General features: G+C 39.6%; 1 protein-coding gene across 3 annotated transcripts in view; it reads left to right on the forward strand.

Annotated features, from left to right (window-relative positions):
- The window catches only part of LOC132794429 (putative polypeptide N-acetylgalactosaminyltransferase 9), a 63,298-nt gene that overhangs the window by 17,159 nt on the left and 22,060 nt on the right, over nucleotides 1-24,079 (forward strand). For all 3 annotated transcript variants that reach the window (XM_060804884.1, XM_060804885.1, XM_060804886.1), the window contains 4 exons: nucleotides 9,358-10,417; nucleotides 15,887-16,255; nucleotides 16,315-16,479; nucleotides 18,260-18,453. In XM_060804884.1, the coding sequence (XP_060660867.1) occupies nucleotides 10,009-10,417; nucleotides 15,887-16,255; nucleotides 16,315-16,479; nucleotides 18,260-18,453 (1,137 nt within the window). In that variant the 5' untranslated portion in view covers nucleotides 9,358-10,008. The remainder of the gene's footprint in view (nucleotides 1-9,357; nucleotides 10,418-15,886; nucleotides 16,256-16,314; nucleotides 16,480-18,259; nucleotides 18,454-24,079) is intronic.

A 24,079-nucleotide genomic window follows, 5' to 3' on the forward strand; every position in this document is an offset into this window, starting at 1 on the left:
TAGAAAGATGAATATAAATGCAATGAAAATAGGAAAACCGCGAAGTCAACCATTTTTGGTGTGCAACCATTTTCCCAATGTCAATTTGTAGTGGGAATTTATGATATCCATTGTTGGCCACAAAACAAGATCATTGTTTGCCCCGGGCTGTGGCCAAAACTAATAAGCGCCAAGTATGGTGCTGCAATATAGTTGTGTGCGCTGTTAACTGGCTAACTAAAGCGGCTTGTGGCAGTGGCAGTGGCAGCTCCAATTGCAACTTTGGTTGCTGCCTCCTAAGATGCTTACAAAGCCAAAGCCAATGCAGTCTTAGTGTTTCTGTGGCATTCATTGTCTTCGTTTCGGTCTCGTTCCATCATTTCGTTCAGGTTCTGCTTCTGCTTCTGCTTCTCTTTGTCGTCGTTATTGTGCCAAATGGCCATAAAAGGTTAATTGGGTCCTTAGTAACTTGGCTGCAACAAATAATGCAGGCATTCCACACGTACCTCTGCAGCTTGCCACAGCGACAAGAAGCGACATAGAAAAATCTTAATTAGTTAATTAAAACAACAAACAAAGCCCAGTCCAGAGATACTACAACTAGTTCACTTGGGCTACTGCATAATTCATGCGACCGACTATAATGACAACCAGACGGAGGACACTTCACCAAAGCCAGAGCCGAACCTAAAGCTAAACATAAAACCAATGCCAGGTACAAGTTACCAGTTTTCCAGTTGTTGTTGCTGCTGCTGCTGCTGCTGCTTCACGATAGAGACACGTTGTCTGCTCTTTTGGCCGACCAACTACTAGTACACACCCCTCTCTCTCCCCCTCTGTCCCTGGGTAGTTGTGCGTGTGTGCGACTCAAATCCCCTGAGGTGACATTAAACTATGAAAGGCATTTAGTTCAGCGATTTATATAGGCGACTTTTTGACAGTTTTATGTCTTTGGCTGCTACAAGGTGCCGATTGAGGATAACGAGCTGAAGACCAACTGCCTGAAATCTTTATGCCTCATTAAATAGCCAGGCAATGTTTATATTTCACTAGCAAAAGGACCTCGTTATCTTCGAACCCTGCAGCCAATCAATTCAATTGGCTGGAAGCGATTTATGCCATGGCTATGTCTTTTGCAATTGCAGCAGCTAACTGCAGTTTTTAAATGCAAGTCAAAGCTTGCTGCGAAAAGGAATCTGAGATAATCAATTGTAAGACTTCAATTACTTTTTTCTTACTTTTATGCCCTCCTCCCCGGGTCTGTATCGGCAGATCAATCGAGTCGGAGCAAACACAATGGCCTTTAATCAATTCTCAGTTGAAGTTCAAGCGCTGACTTAATTATTCAAAGTCTCTCTGGCAACAATAAGTTTGACCTTTTTCACCCTAGAGACTCAAACAAATTGTTAACCCTCTACCAGAGGGAAACAAAGCCATTTGCCGTGTGGCATGTGGCATGTGCCCTGTCTGTGTTCCAACTGTGTTATGACCGCAAACATGGAGCTGACCCCCAAATGTGTTGATACGTTGAATAAATACATATATGTACACTTAGTATGTATTCTGGGCTGATCGGGTCTGAGCCTAATCTCTTGTTCAAAAAATGGGTAAAAGTTGGGTAACACAAAATGTTTTGTAGCTGGCCATAAAAAGTGACCAACTGCCATTAGGGCACAAAAATGAAACCATTTTTGTCATTTGACAGGCAATTTTCGAGCGTTACGTTTTCGATTTTGCCCCCCTCATTTGTCTCCCTGACTCTGTCTCATTCCCTACAATTTGTGGTCCTCTCACATGGGATAGTTATGAGGGTAGCGTGTGTGCTGCGTATGTATATTATAGTATAAGTTCAGGGCTGTCAGTTGTGCCCACAGAATGTGTTGTGCCCATAAAATGTTGGATAGCAGAGAGAGACCAAAAAATCTGATGATGATAGTTTATACTATGCAGAGCTAAAAGCATTTTTCCAAACCTCTGCACATTTTCACATGAATGCGGCAAAAATCTGTTGCCATTTCTCATGTGGCAGCAACATTTTTCCATTGCCCTCTCATCGTATCATGCTATAATGCCGCTATCCATGGTATCCATGTCGATATCCTGTGCCGCAGCTTGCTTTTCTCGCGCTCTCTTTGGCACATTTAATCGAGTTGCCACATTGAAATATATTGATGTTATTATCCAGCCGGCGGCGGGCAATCATTTGATTAAATCTAAATCTGTTTATGATCCCAACTTTTGCAGGCATTTATTAATTTTTTGAGACGCACCAGCGCTGGCTGAATAAACAAAATTAACGCTGATAACTTTTGTTTTTGTTTTTTTGTGTGCTTGTATTTCTTCAATTTTTCAATTTCATCTTTTCCTTGTTCCGCAAATAGTTTGGAGAATTAGTTTTTTTATTCAATTTGCCAAAGTTGGCAGCCAGTTGGCCAAGGTCCCAGAATCAGGCAAACACAAACTTTAACTCGATGCCGAGAAATCCGAAAGCGAAAAATCATGAAAAATGCGCGGAAAAACTGTTAACTAGAAGATGCAGCTGAATCAGAAATTGTGGGCCAAAATGGTCAACTACTGGTAACAGTTGTCGGAATATTCGAATAACTTCTGTTGCTTGAATGCCTGAATGGATACTCGAATACTCGAATGCACAATCAGGCAAAACAAATAAATATTGAGGTCGCCGCTATAAAGCAACCAAACCAACTCTGAGAGTTGTTTGAGCCAATCTGATGGCCATTTTCGGATCCTTCTTGTGTCGCGTTGTTTTGCTCTGCAAAAGTCATGCATATGCAAATGAACAATTGATTTCTTGTGGCCCACTCGCCGTTGTTTTACTATACTATACAAGTGCTGCAATATTTCGTTGTTTTCCCATTGCGCTGCTTACATTTGACCCTGAAATTAGTTTGCACAGTTTGTCTGACCTTCGGTTTGGATAATTGCTGCAAGTTTTAAGCAGACATGTAAGAAATTGATGAGATTAGAGTTTGTTTGGGCTTAAATATACGTATTTAAGAAGGGTGACATTATCACTATTCCCATTATATTGAGTTTTTGTCAATTTTTAAGTTTACTATATCCTTTTTTTCACAATTTTACGCCACAAAATTGGAGCTTTATTATCGAATTCCTTCTTCCCCATTTATCGATACTTTCTTATTTTAAGTGTTGAGAAGAAAACGATGATTACTTAATTTAATGATTACATTAAAATTAAGTGTTAAGTAGTGCGTAGTAACTTATCTTAAGTGTTGTATAGTTTATTCAGATTAAGGAATAATAAATGGAACAATTCTGCATGAAAAGTACTTCTGTTAAGCGAACACTTTTTCAATTATCAACTTCTTGGACTATTGACTTCGTAAGGATTCCACTTAAAAACTTAAGAACACAACTTTCTTAAGAGTACGCTTTCTTAATCCCTTTGTCATGATATAATTGTGAAAAGTATCCTCTAAATCGATCGCATCTTGCCATAAGCTCGTAAGTGTGTTTTAACTATATTAAAAAACACATTAGCTACCATATTAATTAGTTAAACAATCGGCACTTTTTTATCTTGACAGTTCAGTCTGATTTCAATTAAACACATTCGAAAAGTAAGTGGATGCGACTCAATTAAGTCTTCAACTTTTAACGAGTTTTCCAAAAGTTTTTATCATTCGCATAGCTAATCAAATGAACGTGGAAAAATGCCAGCTGCAGTTGCAGGCGGTGAGTGCGTTGCAAAAAGATTTTTTTCCATCAACCAAAAGAAAATCGAAGGCCGGGTTATGGCAATTAATCATTTGAGGACTGAAAAGAAAAAGCACAACATATTTCTGCCAGTCATTTTTTTTACAATCATTTAATTGCAGTTTAATAGCGCGCTCATCCTGTAATTTATTTTCTAATAATAAGAAATGTGAAGCTCACAACAAAAAAACATAGATAAAGATGAAAATGAAATGGTACAACAACTGTTCAAACAGGAGCCGAACGAACGTGCAGAAAAACATTTAATTACATTTCTGCGGTGTTTTGCTACAGATACATGACTCGCCATACTCTTGAGATATACTATATACAACTAGCGATAGTTAAGGATGGTGATGGAAAGAAATTGCGAAATAGAAGTGGAGTGTGTGTGAGAGAGAACAACTTGTGTAGCAAACATTTTTACTACGTTGTCAAATTAAGAGCTATAAAAAATGCGTGGCATGCTGCAATTGCTGAGGATGCAGCCAACAGCTGCAACTACGTGCACTCAACTTGTATACTATACTTGAATTAAATTCGAATCGGGGGCTTTGCTGCTATTCGCACTGCTTGTTGGCCTGGCAAATTAACAGTTAAGCGCCAACGGTAAATAATTGTCAAAGACAACAACAACAAAAGCAACATCGAAGTTGGAGATGGAGATGGAGTTGGAGTTGCAATTGAAGTTGCCTGATGAAAGCTGCTCCAAAATGCGCTTTGGAGAAGATGTGGCCGTGCCTCGAATGATGTTTGACTGGTTTCATGCACCAAATACCCAAAAGGAGCTGCAACTGTAGCTTGAGTCTAAGACTGGAGACGGGGACAAAGACGGCGAATGAGACTGAGACAAAGACCATGAGACTGGGAAGACCTGTTGTCTGTCGTCATGGATATCTGGACGTGGTGGTACTGGTAATTCTAGTCGCCTTGCCAGCTTCTCGCTTGGCGGATGTGCAAATATTTTGATTAAATTTTCTCCATGGCAACTTTCTTTGCACCAAAGTGGCATCCATAGCACAGCATCCAGCAACAGCACTCTGCACTCAGCAGCCACAACAGCAGCTCCTGTGTTCTTTCAGTATGTGCGTGTGCAGCTGCCGGTTTTGCAGCAGCCAGCCAATACATTTCCTGCTTCTGCATAAAACACGTTTTCTCAGCCACCAACTCATCATCATCATCATCATCATCATCATCATCATGAGCATCGTCATTATTAACTGTGGCTTCACTTTGCTGCAAGTATTTTCCCAGTTGCGGTGACCTTTGCTGACACGCCGCATAATTTGAAATCAGAGCCAACATAATTTCCAATTTAATCACTTACACAGCACATAAATCTTCTCTATGCAATTGCTGAATTGTGAATAATTTAAAAATATTTTTAGAATGCCTTTATCTGTTTTTATTTGCGAAAAGGAATTTTAGCATTTCAAGGCCGAAAAGTTTTCTCTATTAAATTCCAGATTGGCGAATAATTTAGATACACTTTTAAAATGCTTTTGTTTGTTTTTACAGTGAGTAGAATGTTTTTCTGTTTCATGAAACTTTTGCCAAGCATTTTCGGTTAACTTTTGAGTAAAATTTTCAGGTATCAACTGAAGCATCATTTGAGTGTGCTCTTTGCAACTTTCGGTTTATTAATCGTGAATTAAATACAAGAGTTTCTATCCCCCATTTGATTAAGGCCAATTACAAATATTAAAGTGAGATTGACACAAGATTCATTCTCAGGTTGCCTTTAGCCATGATTGCCTGAAATTATAATTGCCTAGAAGAAAAGTTGAGTTCAGAAGGCGCACGCAACTCATTAGAAGTGTACATTTTGCGGGATTTCTTGAAAACTTTTTCGCGAAATGCAAATGAATATTAAACGCAGACTTGAGGCTGCGTTTTAATAACTGCGGATTAAGTCTGCATAAATAATAATCATAATAAACTCTCAGCCACAGCCATGAAAATGCGCATCAGCCCGTAGCAGATACGCCTCTAACTACCCAGTTCTCATCTTCATCTTCTCTCGTTTCCCCCCTGCTTTCCATTTGCTTGGCATCTTAGGAAAAACTTTTTGCATAAGAAAATGACAAATGATCAACGGAGGTTGCTGGGTGGTTCGAGTATCAGCTTCAAGTCGTGCCGGAAAAGTATGCAAAAGTAGCAGACAGCAGAGGTGGACAGAAGAGGGAAAGGAAAAATCGCGACAATGAAGTTTTTGCTGTTGAGGGGAAAATTCTTGGACTTTGTTGCGCGCAATTTACGTTCTTTTTCTTTCGTTTTCTTTCGCATCTTTTGTAATATTTCATTTGACTTAAATGGCAAGCGATGCTCGCATTTTTTGCATTTCTTTCAAATAGTTTGGTCTGGGGTTTCACTGGGGTTTAATCCGCAGTTAAATGTGCGTCTAATTATGCCAGCAATTATATTTGGACTTTGATAAATGCCTGACCTACTACCGCTGTAAAAGAGAACACAATATATTCCGACCGGAAATGGAAACCATGTTCTCGAAAAGGAAGATCATCCAGACAGAGAACATTTGCATGCCGATGGCATTTTCAAGTTTTGTGCCTTCAATTCAATTAATGTTTATCTTATCTACGCGAAGCAATTCACGAAAGAAAAACCAAAGCATAAAAGTCGACTAGAAACGCACAAATTGCTGTGCCGCTTATCAGTCAATTAGCTGCGCGATAAGGCAAACAAGCAACTCGAACATAGCGCAAATGAGTGGCAACAATACGAAGAGACAGAGTTAGGGACACGAACAGCGGGGGGAACTGGGTGAGAGCAGCTTGCGTTTGTTTTGGCTGAAGACGTGAAGGTAACACACAATGCCTTCGTTGCTATTGCCTCGTTGCTTATCGAGCGAGTTACGAGCCGCCTTGTCATCACATATCTTTCAATTTCAAGTATCTTCCTACTCCAATTCTGTCTGTCTTCAAGCTATTCCCCTGCTTCATTTGCTCAGGTTGTGATAAGCCCACGTAAGCGGAGCACGTAACTAGGTCGTTTTTTGGATCTGTTGTGAGAGGGCGCCTTCACTCTAATGGCATTCATCTAAGTTACAATCGACTCATTTTTGATAGTTAGTTTCGCTGGTTGTGGCAGGTGTTTCAGCTGTTCAGCAAATACTCGTACACGTGCGTTTATTTCCCCCACATCACTTTTCATTTATTATTCTGAATTGTGGCCCCATGGCTGTCGCTCATTTAGGACATGAAAATTTATGCAACGAGCGAGTTTTGTGCTAAATTCTAAAGTAAATATTTCGGCTGAGTGCGCGTCGCGTGGAATTCAAGTTCAAAATGTTAAAAAAATCGATTTCAATGTGAGTTTTGCTATACAAAATTAATATTTGTTTTAGTGAGAATTTAAAATTGTGCCATTAATGACAGCTATGATTACATTTGTTTGTTTTCTTTTCGCAATTAAAGAGATAAGCGAAATCTCACATATCATATCTGCTATGACATAATTAAAAAAAGACACTCTTGAGTTTGTCTGCAGTCTCGCGGTTATCTGGAAATTAATAAAAAATAATGACAAGTGTTGTCATCAACTTTGTGGTTCGACCTTCGAGATTCTCATAAAACCCGTATGATAAAAGTGCCAAATAACACTGCGTATACTACACGTAACCATTGACGAGATGAGAATTTGAATTACCGAACAATTTCAATAAAATTTCAGCAAAAAAGATTGAAAAGCAATAATGGCCAAAACAGATGCATATGAAAAGCCGGATGTTGTTATATGGCTTTTAGCAGCCCGCCGAAAATGCCAAACGAGTTCGGGAAATGCGCCTCTCATCAATTATGCATTTGGGTGCGTGGAGCAAGCGATTTTATGTGATTGCTATTGGAGTAGTTAGTAAAACAATTTGGCCCTTTTCGATGCGCTCAACTGTCGAGAGATTGTTCAACTGACAACTGACAACTGACAACTGTCGCCCTAATTAGATCACCGATCCGAATAAAAACCTCTTCAATGACATTTCCTCTAGGTTTTTATCAGCATTCAATTTGTCACCATGTTCGTAGGTATTATTTCTTTTTTTTTTTTTGTTTTGTCGATTGTTGTTAAACAAGTAATTTATTAATTGACACGAAATTGCGACCCAAACTTCGCGGAGTGTACAATGAGCATTGCCAGCTGGTTGGCAACTTTAATCGCTCTATTTTGTCAGTGCAGCATTTTACAGCTGAGTGAGGACATGACATGTGGCGGAATAGCCTCACATGCCCCACATCCCCGCACCCCTCCCCCATGTTCTTCTTTTCAATTTATAAGCACACACAACGGAAATTGCCAACAGAGACAGAGGGTTTTGGTTTGAGCTTGGGTTCGGGTTTGGGGCAGCCCTGAATGAATGCCAGGTTGGCGATGGCACTTGCACCCAACGAGCCATAACAAAAGGCACACGAAGTAATTAACTTGTATTTATTGTATGCACACATAGTTGGCAAAGCTGACAGTGGCACGTTGGTAACTTGCTGTGTTTGGAGGGGCAAAGGGAGGAGCAGCGTTCCCTTTTCCTTATCCTCATTCCCTATGGGGAAGCTGGCTGGCATGGCTGCCTTTTCTAATTGATAAGCCGGCGGGGGGACATGACTGGTTGTGGTCCCTGGTTTGCATGTGCATTCAATTACTACTTGCCCTGAACTCCGGCTGTGATGTTGCCCAGTCATGGGCAAGAGCTAAGACCTAGCCATTAAGTTGGTAGTAAGTGCAACTTATCATGCCCAGACTCTTGGCCTTATTACGCTATGTTGAATGCGTTTTATTTTGCATTTGTGCATTAAAGCTGTTTAATGAAGTTTGCTATTGAAAACTCAATTACTAAATTTAAATATCGACAGAAAATTGTTTTACTTTATTCAAACGAATGCTGTTTTATTTTATTATTCATTAAATAAATTTAATTAAAATTATATAGCGGAATTTTCGTTTTACATTGAAGGAATTTATTTATATTTTAACATTAATTTCTTCGAGTGTATTGCTTGCTTGTCTGAGCTCGAGATAGTTTCTTATGGCTGTTGTTATTATCGTTTGGTCTGATGCACCAACCTGGCACGCAACATCACGCTGTGGGGCAACTAACCACTTGACTGCTGATGGCTGACTGCAGCATGGGGAGTGGAGACTCAAGACTGGCTAAGACCGAGGCTTGAAGTGCACCATGGCTGTAGCTGAAGTAGCGTGTCATTTACCTTGGCAGCCGCAAGTTGCAATGAGAACGGGGAGCGGAAAGACGGCTGCAGCAGGGCCAGATTCTGCAAGTTGTGCGGTTTTTGCTGCAATTATATAATATTGACATTAGTTGCATGTTGTCTGTCGTTTTATGGTCAAGTTGAACCGCGCTGCCCCGACAGTGCCAGGCAGATGGATTTAATTACAGTGCAAGGCAAAGATCAAAAATCAATATTGCCTCTTAATGCTGCAATCATTTGATTTACGTTTCAATTTAATGGCTTAATGCCATCTCAATTAGAGCTAAATGCTGCCGCCGAGGTCGAGGCAGAATCTAGAGCTTAGGCTTAAACGTGTGCAGATTAGATTAAACGAAGGCAAGAGGACGCAATCAAACATAAACTCGATTCTAATCCAACTCTTTCTCCTCCTCCTCTCTCTTTGCAGGCTGAGTGCACAAGGAGGACACTGTTAAATTGACTTAACAAAACGTGTGGCACCCACAACACAAAAGGACATCAACAACAACGACGTCAACGACGACGACGACGACGACTCGCTTCCTTCATATCGTAACTTCAGACTGATTTACTCACTCACTGACTGCAGGCCAAATTGCACACAAAACTACAGAGAAACAGAGAGATAGAGAAAAACTTGAGCATATAAAATAGAGCAAAAGCCAGCAAGCAATTCAAGTGAAATACCAACAAATTGAAATTCGTGTCTCTTGTGAAGACGTGTGGAATGTGCAACAGCAACAGCAGCAGCAGGAGCAGCAGGAACAATTGCGAAAATACGAAGAATCAAAAGCATATCAGCTTCTCAGCATCTGAATTGAAAAGCAAATCAGCCGAACCTCTCTGAGTCTGAGCACATATCGTGGCACATAAATCAAATGGAGATCCTAGCGCACATTGATTAATGTTACGTATACGCAACGTGGCCCAACCACGAGGCGGCGCACTATAATTGAAGCACTCAGCAACTTCCACAGGCCATTAAACCACACGCGCTACACAACAATAACAAAAGGCCAACAAAGGGTCTCGCAACAAACATTAACCAGAGCACAAAAGAACCGACTACAAACTCATCATGGTATTTATTTGGCGTCGACGTTCCACAACAATTGTCAAGCTGGTGGCATTGATGCTGGCCATTTGGTTTTGCATTGCCTTTCTCATCTATACGGACGATACACGCCGGCGAGCAGCGCAGGAAACCAGCGGATTCGGTGCCGGAGCCGGTGTCGGAGCGGGAGTTGGTGGCTCCAGCGGCGGGGATCCAATTGCATTGGCCCTGAAAAATGGTCCAGACTCGGGCGAAGAGCTAGCTGGTGATGGCTTTGCTATTAATGGCAATGCCATTGTTGGCGCAGATCGCGATGCCCCACAAGAGGCGGATGTGCCGCCAACGGCCAAGCCCAAGTCAAAGTCCGTCCACCATAACGTCGTGGTGCATCCGGAGGAGAAGGTCGTCAACAAGCAGGAGGCCAAGGAGGATGGTGAGTGCGCCTGCGTGTTTAATTAATATTTAATGTCATTTCCACGTTTAATATTACACATTAAGTAGGAGGCTCGTTGGAGTTGGAGGACTTGTTGGGTTGGGTTGCAAAGGATTGCAATGATTATCATTTAATCCCTGATTTTTGCGTTAATTATTGAATTTCATTATTGGAGATGGCGCATTAAAGAACCGCAATCACCTATGAAAGCATAGGCATTTAAAAGTGCACGACTTTCAGATATACTACTTATAAGTTTTAGTATTTAGTATTTTTTATTTAGTATTTTCTTCGAAACTGATATGTAAAGGAATCTATTCGCATTGGATTCTACTGATATAGAGAAGTCTCTTTCTCTCTATTCAATCAAATAATTTCATTATTGTTCGTTTATTGTCACTCAACACTTGATGGATTCTAATTTGCAGTTGTCCGTTGAATTAAACCATAGTTAGTATATAGTGGCAACTATACTCATAGAGATTCTATTAAACCATATAATTCCATCAATGTTTGCTTATTGTCTGGTCACTAATCAGATGGTAAAACATATTTCCATCTGTTCGTTCAAATATTGTTTTTTCCCAATGTCAATTAAGTCAGACTTTTCGCTTTACTATCTAACATTTTAATTACACAACAGTATCATTTCCATATCAATAAATTAAGGCTTGCAATAAATGTGAGTGTGCAAAACAGTTGTGTCTATTTACCTCATTTCAAACCAATTATTTGCTGTTTGATGAAAATACAGCGGAAATTATATTATTTTAGTTTAATGGATACAATGAAATGAAATTATATTATTTTAGTTTAATGGAAACAATGTGAATATTGCAATTTATAGATTTGATAAGTAATTTGCTCAATACTAATTTCTATTTTCACATAAAAATTTAATTTAAAATTTAACTTTAAATTTAAGGCAGATTTTAAAACGATTATAATTGAATTGGATTCAATTCAACGAAAGTTGTTTGAAGTAATATGAATATCTTTCTCATTTTTGTACTCTCAATACTTTTTTTTTAAAACCTATTATTGTTCATCTAAAAAAGATGGTTCAGATAATTTAGTCTTGGCTTTAATTTAACCACATGAAACCACAGCTAGTTAAGTTTATCCGCTTGAATATAACATTAAAGCTATTTCTTACATTCTGGCATTCCCATAACAAATGTGCTGCATTAATATTTTTATTGAAATCAGTTCCACATAATCCACACTTCTCGGTCCATCAATCAGCGTTTGTTCTTTGCCCCGCAGACACCGCGTGGCAGATCCACAACTATTCAACCTGTTTTTTTATGGCTCTTGTTTTACTTCGCACTCGGATTCCTGTAATCAGTTTTTGCGAATCGCAGCGCAATGCAGTGTTCCTATTCAGGCGATTCGCACTTCATTTTCACGCAATCTCTTCCAACTAATTCCCATCGAGCGAATGCACACGCAACTCTCTATCTTTCCTTCTTTCTCTCCGTTTTCCTCTCTCTCTCTCGCTTTTGTGCAGTTTTTACATTTTGGGTCACCAGCCAGATAAATCGAACTAAACACACGGATAATAACACATATCGCTTTCCTTTCCTGTTTGCTAAATGTGGACTCAACAGAGAGGAGGAGGAGTTGCTGATGCTGCTCTCCCCTTTAAGCAGTCTTTAAGAAAATTTCTAACAAGTTTTTCAACAATGTTAAAGATGCCAACGGCGACAACATGCATGCAGTCGAGAGTCGAAGCACTTAACACAACTTGCAATTGTGGCCGAACAGCATTTTCAATGGCACGCAAAGGCAACAGGGGCAGCAGATGCAGAACACCATGTGGCATAGTTAGGGACAGGCTCAGAGCAGGAGGGGGGAAAGGAGGGTAAATAGAGAGACCAAACTTGACTCATGCCGCTGTCAAGCGAGGCATTCGCATTAAGCATATTAAAAAAAGAAAAGAAAATAAAAGAAAAGAAAAGAAAAGAGTAAAGCGAAGAAGAATCTTTTACTAATCAGACACAAGCTTCAATCGTCGTCGTCGGTCCCTCGACATTGGGTTTTACTCAATGGACTGAATGACTGAGTGACTGACTGGCTGACTGGGGGCCGAATCAATGAAGCAGTCAGTCGTAACTCCGCAACTTGGGCAAGGCATCTGTGTTGTGTTGCGTTGTGTCTATCGAGCTAAGACGCCGTTGCATGTGGAACAAGTATTTAAGATTGCATCTCACCAAGGTGGCTGTTAAAGGTTCTACATGCTTAGGGGTTCATTCGTTTATAGCTGGCTGACTCTGACGATGACGTTGTCTCCAACTGCAACTTCAACTACAACTCCAACTCTGACACTGCCTACCTTCTTCAGATCCGCACACAATGCACGTATTTGCAATTTCGCATATCATGTTTGCATCTCTTTGCCGCAGCCTCATCAACATCGAGGTGGCAAAGCTACAAGTTGTTGTTGTTGTTGTTGCTGGTGTGTAGTTGCTGCTTGTATATGCGCTTGCCTATTTGCTGATCCTGTCGTGCAGCAGCCGCCCCGTGGCGTCAAAATTGTGTGCAAGCCTACAACGTTTACCAACACTCGAGCACGCACATGAGCTGTGTCTGTTACCAGTTACCAGTTACCTGTTACCTGTTACCTTTTGCCTGATCCCAGATCTGAGAGCAGTTCCAGAACTTCATACTCATTGCTCATTGTCTGTGCTGGGCTTTGTCCGTGCTGTGTGCCTGTTCATAGCTGGTAATTAGTGTTGTTGTACTTATTGGCCTGGCCTTGGGGCGCTTACCACCAAAAGACGTGGCCAACACGACGTTTATCGCGCGCACGCATCAAGCTGATGTCGGTCCAGGATAGGCCAGGCAAAACCAACCAACCAACCAGTCAGTCAGTCACTCAGTCAGCCAAACTGCCTGCCTGCTGGCCATGTCTTTAATACGTTCCCTATCTTGATCTTGGCCTGGTCCGGTCTGGCATGGATGTTGCCCCCCCTTTTCTCTGCTCTGTTGCCTCCTCGTATCAGTTTTTTTTTTTTACAATTTAGCAGCGATAATGATTTTGTACATACAATGCAAATGCCGCGCCCCCAGATGAAAAGGCAGCAAACGCCGCTGGGAGCAGATGCTGCCGCAGCAGATTGATTGCCGCCCTCGTCCACGTCCCTGTGTTCCCCCCACTTTTAATCAATGTTAATCCCTCGCCATGTTAATAACATAACGCTGATTTCGAGTGTGCGTATGTGTGTGTGTGTGTGTTTGTCTGTGACGTGGTTTGTCCCGTCTATTGTCCTTGTTTCAGCTCCCCCAGGCAACGTAGACACTCCTCTGCGCCTCTGCCTCTTTCAGGCCCCGCCCTGCTGCCATTCATTTTGCAAATAACGCTACTTTGCCATATTATGTTCCTTTTATGCGTTATGTCGGAACATGCCGGGGCAGATTGTTGTACTCTGGGCTACAGGAGAGGCAGCCTCCCGTCTCCCGTCGCCCGCCTCCCAGGCATTTGTCTCTGTGCCACACACATTCGCATTCGCTTTGGCTCCTACATACTCCTACCTCGAATCCTCTAACTACCATTCCCAGCTCTGGCGCTCCCTCTTTGTCTACAGCTATTGCACATAACGGACGCTTTATAGCTTCCTGTCACGCTCAGGCGTGTCCCTCGAGCGCTACATGCCATGGTATAGTATTCTTCTCATGCCTGTGTCCATAAACTGCCGATAGATATGAAAATTATATAGATGAAAATCGCATGCGGCGCGCCGTCGCATCCCAATTTGCCTATACAGTAAGCACTGGCAAATTGGTAACCAAATGCGGAAATCAAATGAAATGTTAAACAACTTTAAAACTTTTTAGCTTGTAAGCATAATATCTGAATACATAAGAAAAATTGCATTTAAGTTTAAAGAGGACATAAGATGACAAAATTAGCCATTCTTAAAAAATTAAAATTTGCATTTTGATTTGAAAATTTCAATTTCTAGAATTATCATAATTAAATTCATTAGCAAAATATCAAATTTCACATTTAAATTTGTGATATTTTTTTTCGAGTCACAACCATACAACGTACATTCTGGGAAATGCTTTTCATATTATTATCTTTTGTTCCTAGGAATTTCTATGTCTCGATATATTCTATAATTGGATTGAGCTCAGGTGGTTTCCGTTGCATAGAGTCGTGGACTATAATATGCCAATGCTGTGTGCCATAAATAAGTGAATCAATAAAACACATAAAAGTCCCGCTTCTTTTAACCAGCCCCAACGTATGCCATTGCTACAAAAACTCTCCTGTTTTTTTTGTGCTTCTCCTTCGCCTCCTCCATGATTCCGTGTGCCACTTTTATTGTTTTTTATTATGATGCGTGTGCGCGCACAGCATGCAAAAAAGTTCATTACGAATCCGGCCGAGTGCTGCTAAGTCCTTGCGTACTCCTTGTGCCCCTCTTTCTCTTCCTCTTCCTCTTCGCTCCCTCAGCTGCACCTCAACTGTGCCACTTGGCACACGCGTGAATATCCCGCAATGAAGTTGTAACTACGACAAATCATAAAATTTATATGCTGGGCCCTTTTTTTCATTCTTTTATTCCTGGCCTGGTACTATGCCCATTTTCTTTTAATGGTTTTTGTTGTGCGACCAAAAATTTATCGCTTGCTGATTGGTCTGTTCGTTTGTAGCAACCAACATTCTGCAGCATTATGCGGTCTGGTCTGGTCTTTTTATGGTTTTTATTTTTGAGTTAGCCTTTTATGTTTATTGAAATGATTGTGGTAATTGAAATGTTTTTTTTTATAAAGAAAATGAATGTGAGTGAGAGAGGGGCAAAAAAAAGAAAGAAAGAATGCAACACACACTAGCAACGCCAATAAGTGTCACTTCTGGCTGACAAATCTCATAAAAAAGCAACAACTGGCACCCGGAACAGAATCATATTTCCATGCAAATGCAAATAACAAGATAATATAATGCACAGACCGAACGAACACACAAGCACAACTTTAACCCATTGAGCATGGGGAAGATGCCATAGACAGTACGCATACGCACCGTCGTACACTGGTGCAAAAGCAAAGAAAACGTAAAGTAACTTTCTGTAGGTACTTGATACTGTCGTCTGTGGGATTCCTAAATACTCATGACTGGTTACAAATGGAGAGAACCAAATTATATCAGTTTTGTGCCAGTGTTTGTAAATATGCAAGGCGAAGCATTTTTCATGCACGACGCTGATGATGACAGTTTTTCATGTCAAATGCATTGCGATTTATCTTCGCAGCGTGTCACATGTTGTGCCAGTCGTAAATTTCATGCACAACAAAGCAGAGCAGCAAACCGAATCCTTTTGCGTGAGAGCTTCTTCTCCTTCAACACTCCCCGCACATTCACACACACACTCACATGTCGTGGCAATTTTCAGCCAAATCAAGCAGCAACTTTAACCCGTCACTTATCATTCTCTATCTCGCATTTCTGTTGACTTCTAGACAAAAATGTGTTGGATGCCCCAGCACCCAATCCGGATGATAGTCCTGGCGAATTGGGCAAACCCGTTGTGCTGCCAAAACAAATGTCTCCTGAGATGAAGAAGGCTGTGGATGACGGCTGGACAAAGAACGCATTCAACCAATATGTTTCGGATCTGATATCGGTGCATCGCACTCTGCCCGATCCCCGCGATGCCTGGTGCAAGGATTCGGCTCGCTATCTGAGCAATTTACCTAAAACGGATGTCATCATTTGCTTCCACAATGAGGCGTGGTCCGTGTTATTGCGAACAGTTCACTCCGTGCTGGACAGATCGCCACCTGAGCTCATTGGCAAGATCATTCTGGTCGATGACTACAGTGATATGCGTAAGTTTTGATTTAAAATAGAATTAAAAATCATTCAATTAACACTTTCTCGCTCGCAGCTCACCTGAAGAAACAACTGGAAGATTACTTTGTTGCCTATCCCAAGGTGGAAATTGTGCGAGGTCCACAGCGCGAGGGATTGATTCGTGCCCGCTTGTTAGGTGCCAAATATGCCAAGTCCGCAGTAATCACATATCTCGACTCACATTGCGAGTGCGCCGAAGGTAATTATTGAAAATGCCTAAAAGTATGCAGCGGTTATTTTGTATTTTGCATTGCATTGCAATATTTTAAATATTTACACACTAAATTGACTGCCAAATTGTTGACTGCAATTGCCAAGGCTGTTAAATATTCAATTATACAACCAATTCCAAATTGCCATTTAATATGCGGGTTTAAATACCATATGCTAATTTAAGCCGATAAAAGTGGTGGTGGCGAAAAAAAGAAAACAGAAAAATAGAAAATAATAGAATCAAGAAAATACAAAAAAAGGAGGGAAAACCAGAGAAACAATTTTGTAGAATCTATCTTATTTTAGAGGGTCGCTTTAGGCGCATTTCACAAATCCCCAACGTGCTCTAAACGTGCCCATCAATTTTCCTGTTACATTTGATAGCTCAAAGATGAAATCCGCTGGCCATCGACAACGTCGATAACGACAAATAAAAACAAAAACACACCCGAAAAGAAAAACAACGGCAACAGCAAACGAAACGAAAATGTTGCCAATAAAACAAAGCCAACTAGTAAATCACTTAATCTTCAGTTTTGTTGCTTGCCACTCGAAGAGCGGTGATAGCGCAGATTGCTTTGTACTCGTCCTCGTTCTCGTCCTCGTCGTATCTTTGGACCAGCCACAGCTTTTCATTTTGTGTGACGACCATTGAGGAAAATGATGCAAGGGAAAACACAATCAATTTTGTTTATTGTTCACCAAAATCGATGCAGCCTAACAACTACTGCACAGAAAACTAACCCAACGGAAACTTTCTGCCAAAAAAATATTATCCAGAAAAACTTTCGAGCCAAAGAACATGGATTACGAGAACGTTGTGCGTCAGTGTGTTGTATCTATATACAACCATGGAAGCCTGTACATGCCTGTACATGTGAAAGTTTTCGTTGAAAGAAACCAATTTTTGGTCTATATTTTACTTGGACGCTGTTGTCAATGTCGCCAATGTCGATGATGAATGACAAGAGCAACGGTGAAAAAGCCAAGCACGTTGCGCATTTTGATAAACCAATTAAATCAGCCACAAACAACATTTTTAACTGGAATACCGCATGAAAATTATTCAATATTTCCAATTGAATAAATTTAAAGTAAAAATACCAATTTTATGTATATGAACAAAAAAAAAAAGCAACTTAAATTTAACTAAATAATATATTCTTTACCAATTACGAAATATAGGCCACAGAAAACAAAGTTAACTGATCGAATAACTCAACGTATATCGAATTATGATCAACAAATAAGCAAATGAACAGTCGTATATATTATTATTGATATTACTTATCTAAATAACAACAAAAAAATTCTAACTCAATTTAACTAAAGTATTTTTAAGTTGCAATGAAACATATGCCAGCAGAGCTGCGATGGATATAGATTTATGAGTATCAAATTCTAACTAAAAATTGAAACATTTCACTGAAATGCTTCAAGTAGAAATTATATACATAGCTATAAATACAAATATTATCACATTTAGTTGTTATACATTGTGCAATTGTCATATTTTATTAAGTATATACATAAATTATAATTACTTATACAATCAACAAAAAATTCCAAGTTAAATTTTAATTTAATTTAATTTGGGTTCTTTTGTTGAAATTTTGTTATATTCTTTAGGAAGAGTTCTAAACTATAAATTTAAATATTGTCACATTTATTTGTTATACATTTTGCAATAATCATATTTCATTTTGTGAGAGCTCGAAATATTAGCTATCCCAAACTTACATTTTCTTTTCTCTAATCATTTCTAGGTTGGTTGGAACCATTATTGGATCGCATTGCACGCAACTCAACGACCGTTGTCTGTCCAGTTATTGATGTTATCGACGATACGACCCTCGAGTTCCACTATCGCGACTCCAGTGGCGTCAATGTGGGTGGCTTCGATTGGAATTTGCAGTTTAGCTGGCATGCGGTGCCGGAACGTGAGAAAAAGCGCCATAACGTAAGTCCAAGCTTATTAAATACGCCCCCTTCTCCTCCGCCTCTCCTCTGACACGAAGTGCTGACAGACGTGTTTGCCACCCTGAAAGCAGCAACCACATTGAAATTTTCAAACACTTCAAATAGGAAGGCTTCTGTTTCTGCGGCGTGTTTCTGTTGTTTGTTTAAGCGCATTCTATTATCTTTATATGCAAGAATGTGTCTGTGTGTGTGCTTGAATGTTTGTATTGTGTGTGTTGGTTTAGCCATGGCTAGGTTAAACGAACTAACCCCAAAGCTCCATACGGAAAATACCAAAAATCCGTTTGCAAAATACACGCATCGCACACATCGGAACACATGAAGCCGCTTTAAGCCCCTGGAACGTGGTTAGAAAATACGAGTGTTTGCCGCAAACTAAATGTGACCCACCTACGCACGCACCAACACGAAGCGTAATCCACGCTCAGATACTATATATGTCTTTTTGTTACGATATGAGACTTTCGTGTGGCAATTACAGTGACTCATTAACTTTTACGAAAGATACTATGACAATATTTGAATAAGATAATAGTTTTAGCGTAGCAAATTGCATTTATAGCAAAATGTTTGAAGTAGAACTTCAACTTAAATTTATTTTTAGTTTCAGATTTTCTCAACTTTTTTCATAATTTTGAATATTCTTTCATTAGTTGCGACAGCAAAATCTAAGAGCTATTTCATTTGATAAGGAGACATAAAGCACATTTTCAATTTTTAATCATCTTGTTTGTCCATATATATTTGCATAAATCTGTATTAGCAATTCATATGTCAGGCAAGATACATGAGAAAATACATGATTTATTGTATATACATACATACTGCAGGAGAAGCACGCACACATCTCGTGTATTGCTGGTGATGCTTTTGTGTACCTTGTGAATGGATTGGCAAACACTCGAAATGAAAATTTAGTTGCTAGTTTCATGCATAACACACACACTCCACTCAGTCTCACTTCAACTTCAACATTGAATGGCTCTTGGCAGTGGCACTGGCCAAGTAGCACCGAATATGCATTTTGTGTGTCACAATTTAAACCCAAAAATTGGCATTCGCTACCTCCACAACCATCTCATGCTGCCTCTCCTGCTGATGTTATTATTGTTTGCCACAATTTTGTTGTCTTCCATAAGTTGTGAGCTGCCTTAATGTTTTAATTAAACAATTCGCGCCGAGTTCTTAATTACAACATTTGACTTTCGAGAGCGGAAAATGAGCATAAATTGTAACGACAGCCGCAGCCACAGTGCTAGCCACAATCGCAATGGCAGACACACAACACTCTCAGCAATATGTAAGCGATATTGCGTATACGTCGTGTTAACCCTACAGAAATAATACGCCGTAATTACAACTGAAGATGGGCGAGTAGAAAGAGGTAGAGACAGATAGCGTAACTGCAATTAAAAGCCAAAAATGTTAACAGCAAATTCTCGCCTGCTGCTGTCGCTGTTGTTGAAGTTACTTTTGCTGTTGCTGTTACTATTGCTGTTGCCGCAGTTGCAGTTGCAAGAACAGCAAACGGCAGAATCATGGAGCTGCAGCTGCCGCCGCTTCTTGCGGCGTAAATATCTGGCATAATTGTTTTTACAAGCGCCAAGAGAATTTATGCGAACATTGTTGCCGAATATCCAAGGCAGGAGGAAATGGCACTTCTGTTGTTCTTGCTGCTGTAGTTGTTGTTGTAGTCGTTGTTGCCACTTGCGCCTGAAGCTGCACTTAGCAGCTAAATCAAGTAAAGCATTTCCTGAGCACCACATTGGCAATTTGCCGACTGCGGGAATGGGAATGAGCCATAAATGTTGTCTGTCACATGTGCCATCGACAATGATAATGGCGGAAAATGTGGTGAAGAAAAAAGGGGCAGAGAACGCAAAAAAAAAAAGAAGGAAAGAATAGGAAGTTCACACACACACATAAATGGCATTTTCGCATGTGCTGCGACAAATCGCAATAAATGACAGTCGAAAGTTTCCGACGGAAAATTGAAAAGCCTTTTTCGAATAAATGTATGTGTGTATATAAAATATGTACTCTAAGCACTTCCACAACAGAAGCCAAGAGGAGAGTACTTTCAGCACACCTTCTCATCGCTTCAGACTGTTGACAGTCTTAAAGCCTGCTCGCAACTTTTGCTGTGTGTCCAGAAAAGTTGCTCAAATTGTTACGAGTTGCTAGCAACACCGACAATAACAAGAACTGAAAACAAGTAAAAGTTAAAGTCTAGAGTACAGCGACTAAGAAATACCTGTTATCCAATTTACCAAAAATGAAATCTGGAATTACAAATCCGTGTAATATAAAAAATAAAATAAAAAATACAATTTGTAATTTAGCCGTGTTTAAACAATTTATTTTATATGAGTATTATTACCAAGCTTGATATATTTCTCTCGAGTATTATTACGAAGTTTAGTAAATTTATCTCATCCAAACTGAACATAAACATTGAGAGGGGCAGACTGGAAATCTTCTCGATCAAAAATATATATGATTTTTGACGCTTGAGAAGCTTTACTCTGTCTTCTGCACGAAGTTATTACACCTTTTTCCCTTATTTGAGATATCGGGTATAACAATAACAATGATAACCACGGGGAATCAAAAATACATAGTCGGAGACCATGACGTGCTGCGTCCTCCAGCTCTACCCGCTCTCCTCAGTCTCTGGCCGCAGCAAAAGTTTCGTCTGTTTGTGTTTTGTGTTTGTTGTTGTTTCTTTATAATCGATATATTTGGAAAGCGCACATGTGCGTGAAGTTGTGTGTGTACGTGTGTGTAGAAGGTATGAAGACTGACTGGAAATGGTCCAGGAACTGAGCTGTGAGCCGATAGCTGGGAGAGAGTGGCGAGGGGGCTGATTACACGTGAGTGGCGTCGCTAGCGCCATCGGCTAATGGATTTGGCATTAACTTGGCAGCTGCCATTCGCTTGGCTGCCCATCTCCCAAGCCTAAGCTGTGGCTGCTGTTCTCATCAGCGAATTTGGCAAAATGCTCAACTTTTGGCATTGCCAATGAATTTGCCTGTTTAGGGCTAGTTAATAGAATAGAGAGAGGGAGTAGGGGAGAAGTTTGTTGACTACCCGTAAATCACTCGTTAGGCAAATTGCGAAAGCCGTTGGGGCGAATTTAAAGCTGCATCATAAATAATATTTCAGCATTGAAAGAAGATGTTTTCTTTCTTTTCTTCTTTACTTTCTCCATCTCTCTTTATAATTCTGTCTATGTGTTTTTGTTCCGTTTCAAGTTTCAAGTCTTGCGCATTTTATGACAGCATCTGAAGGAACTTTTTCCAGTTTGCTGTAACATTTTTATTGCCATTCTTTCACCTGTCGCATTTCAACTTGCCTGACGGAACATTTGTGGCAGCTGCTTACCTGCCACATGCCACCAGGCGGCAGCCATTCTACATGTATTTCGAACAGTCAGTTTTTTTGTTTTTGTGCTGGTTCAAGTTAACTGCTATTTTATACCTTTTCAAGAGATTGTTTTCGAATTTTCCTCTTTTTGCTTCTGCCAGAGCATTGAGCTGGTAAATCGAAGAGATCAGCTTGCAAGCATTTTAAAGTGATTATTTTAGTTTTAAAACTAAATCTAGTTGCAAAATAAATCCATTTGATTTTTGCTATTACTTTTCATTTGGAAAATACATTTAGTATGTTAGCTGAGATTTTATTTCTTCATTTTTGATGATATTGTATTTCATCATTTAAATTATGCATGGGAAAAAAGCTAAAGCTAGTGCACACGAAAATTTCCAAGCAAACGAATTTAGCTTAACCTATTGCTTCAGTTTCAGCTACAGTATAGAAAAAAATATGTACGAAAATCTAGCAGGACACACACATAAAAACTAATTCGCCATTGGCTTCCGGCAACTAACTAAAAATAATGAAAACGTTGGAGCTGCCAACTAATCCGCAAGCGTTTGTTAGCTCAAAGCCAGGCCAAAAACCACAACGAGCAAACGAGAGAAAAAATGCAAAAAATAAAACACACACAGATATATACATATGTATACAACTAAAATCTCAAATAACCCGAAACACATAAAACAAAACTACTCATACTATACATACAATAACAACTAGAACAATTTCATAAAAATACCAGAAATATCGTGTACTCGGTGTTAGGCAAAGATAGCTTCTAGTTTGCTTTAATTCTTGTTGGTTTTTTTTAGACAAATACTAATCCAATTACTGATATATCCTAGGTGTAGTGATAAAACTCATATGCTCTGTTTGTTAATAGGCACCTAGACCAGACTCTAGACCCTAGTCTCATACATAGATCCATTGACCATAGAAGCATCGACCATAGACCATCGACTTTATGGCAGTGACATAACAGAAACAAAGGGAACGAAGTGCCACTCGTCTACACCATACGTACACGCACAGCAATTTGAGTACACCCCACACACTCATACATATATTTACGAAAAGTGTTGTCGCTCTCCTGTTTCGTCCTGTTTCCCTCACTCCTCGTTACACAGAGACAGAGAAAAAGGTAAAGTTTACCTATAAAAATTGTTTGGCTGTCGTCGTCTCTTATCCTTATGTGCATGTGTAATGGGGCTGTGTGAATAGGTAAATGCTTTCTAATACCCTACACACACACATAAGCACACGCACAAAGAAAACACACACAAATACGCGCATTTATACTCACACATACATTGCACGTTTCATTTCATTTCTTGCGCTTTACGTTTATGCCATTCTGATTGCCTATGCGTGCGTTTTTTGAGAAAACTTTTTCTCTTTTTTTCGGCTCCTATTTCCCATTTGTTTTTGTTGTTGTTGTTGTGTTATGTTATTTGTGTTCTTGTTGTTGTTGTTGTGTAATCGTGCAGAACACGAGGCTAGAGTATTTTTGCCTCGTTGCGTCGAGTGGTTTCTGAGTTCTGTAATACGCTGCGTATGCGAAATTTTCTGCCTTGACAAATGTTGAGCAGTCAATTCACAGAGAACTCGTTTCAAAGAGGGCATGCAGGATATTGAGGTTGTTGTGGAGTGCTCACTGCCGCTTCTTTAATGTTAAAGCCGATTACGCTTTTATGTCAAAGTCAATTGGATTTGAGCATTCATCAGCGCACATGGCGAAAAGCATATGTCTAAATAAATAGCATACTTAACCAAGCATACTTAGACGAAGAAAAGTTATCGGTGCTTCATTTAAATCTGTCCAATAACATGGTGAAAGAAATAAAACATAAATTTAACAAATTTTTATTTTAATAATCTGCAATATTTAAAGATTTTCACTGTTTCTGCAATATGAAGCATTTTTGAAAATGCTTTATATCAATTTTATTTCAAGACTTATGCAAATTCAAATGGAACTACTTTGAAGTATTCAAACGTTATTAGTCGTCTTCTGAAGAATCGCATCGATTTATTGAAAAGGATTAAATTTTTTCGACATATTGAGTGATGTCTTATATGTATACTTTTTTACAATAGACTGTTAATCTTCAATTCTTCAATCCACAATATCTTAAGAATTTCTTTGATTCTGCAATAAAAATCATTCGTGAAACAACATCAGAAATTGTGTTGAATTAATTTTCAATGTAACCTCAACAATAGTTGTA

This window comes from Drosophila nasuta, chromosome 3, assembly GCF_023558535.2.
Source record: "Drosophila nasuta strain 15112-1781.00 chromosome 3, ASM2355853v1, whole genome shotgun sequence".
Lineage (NCBI taxonomy): Eukaryota > Metazoa > Arthropoda > Insecta > Diptera > Drosophilidae > Drosophila > Drosophila nasuta.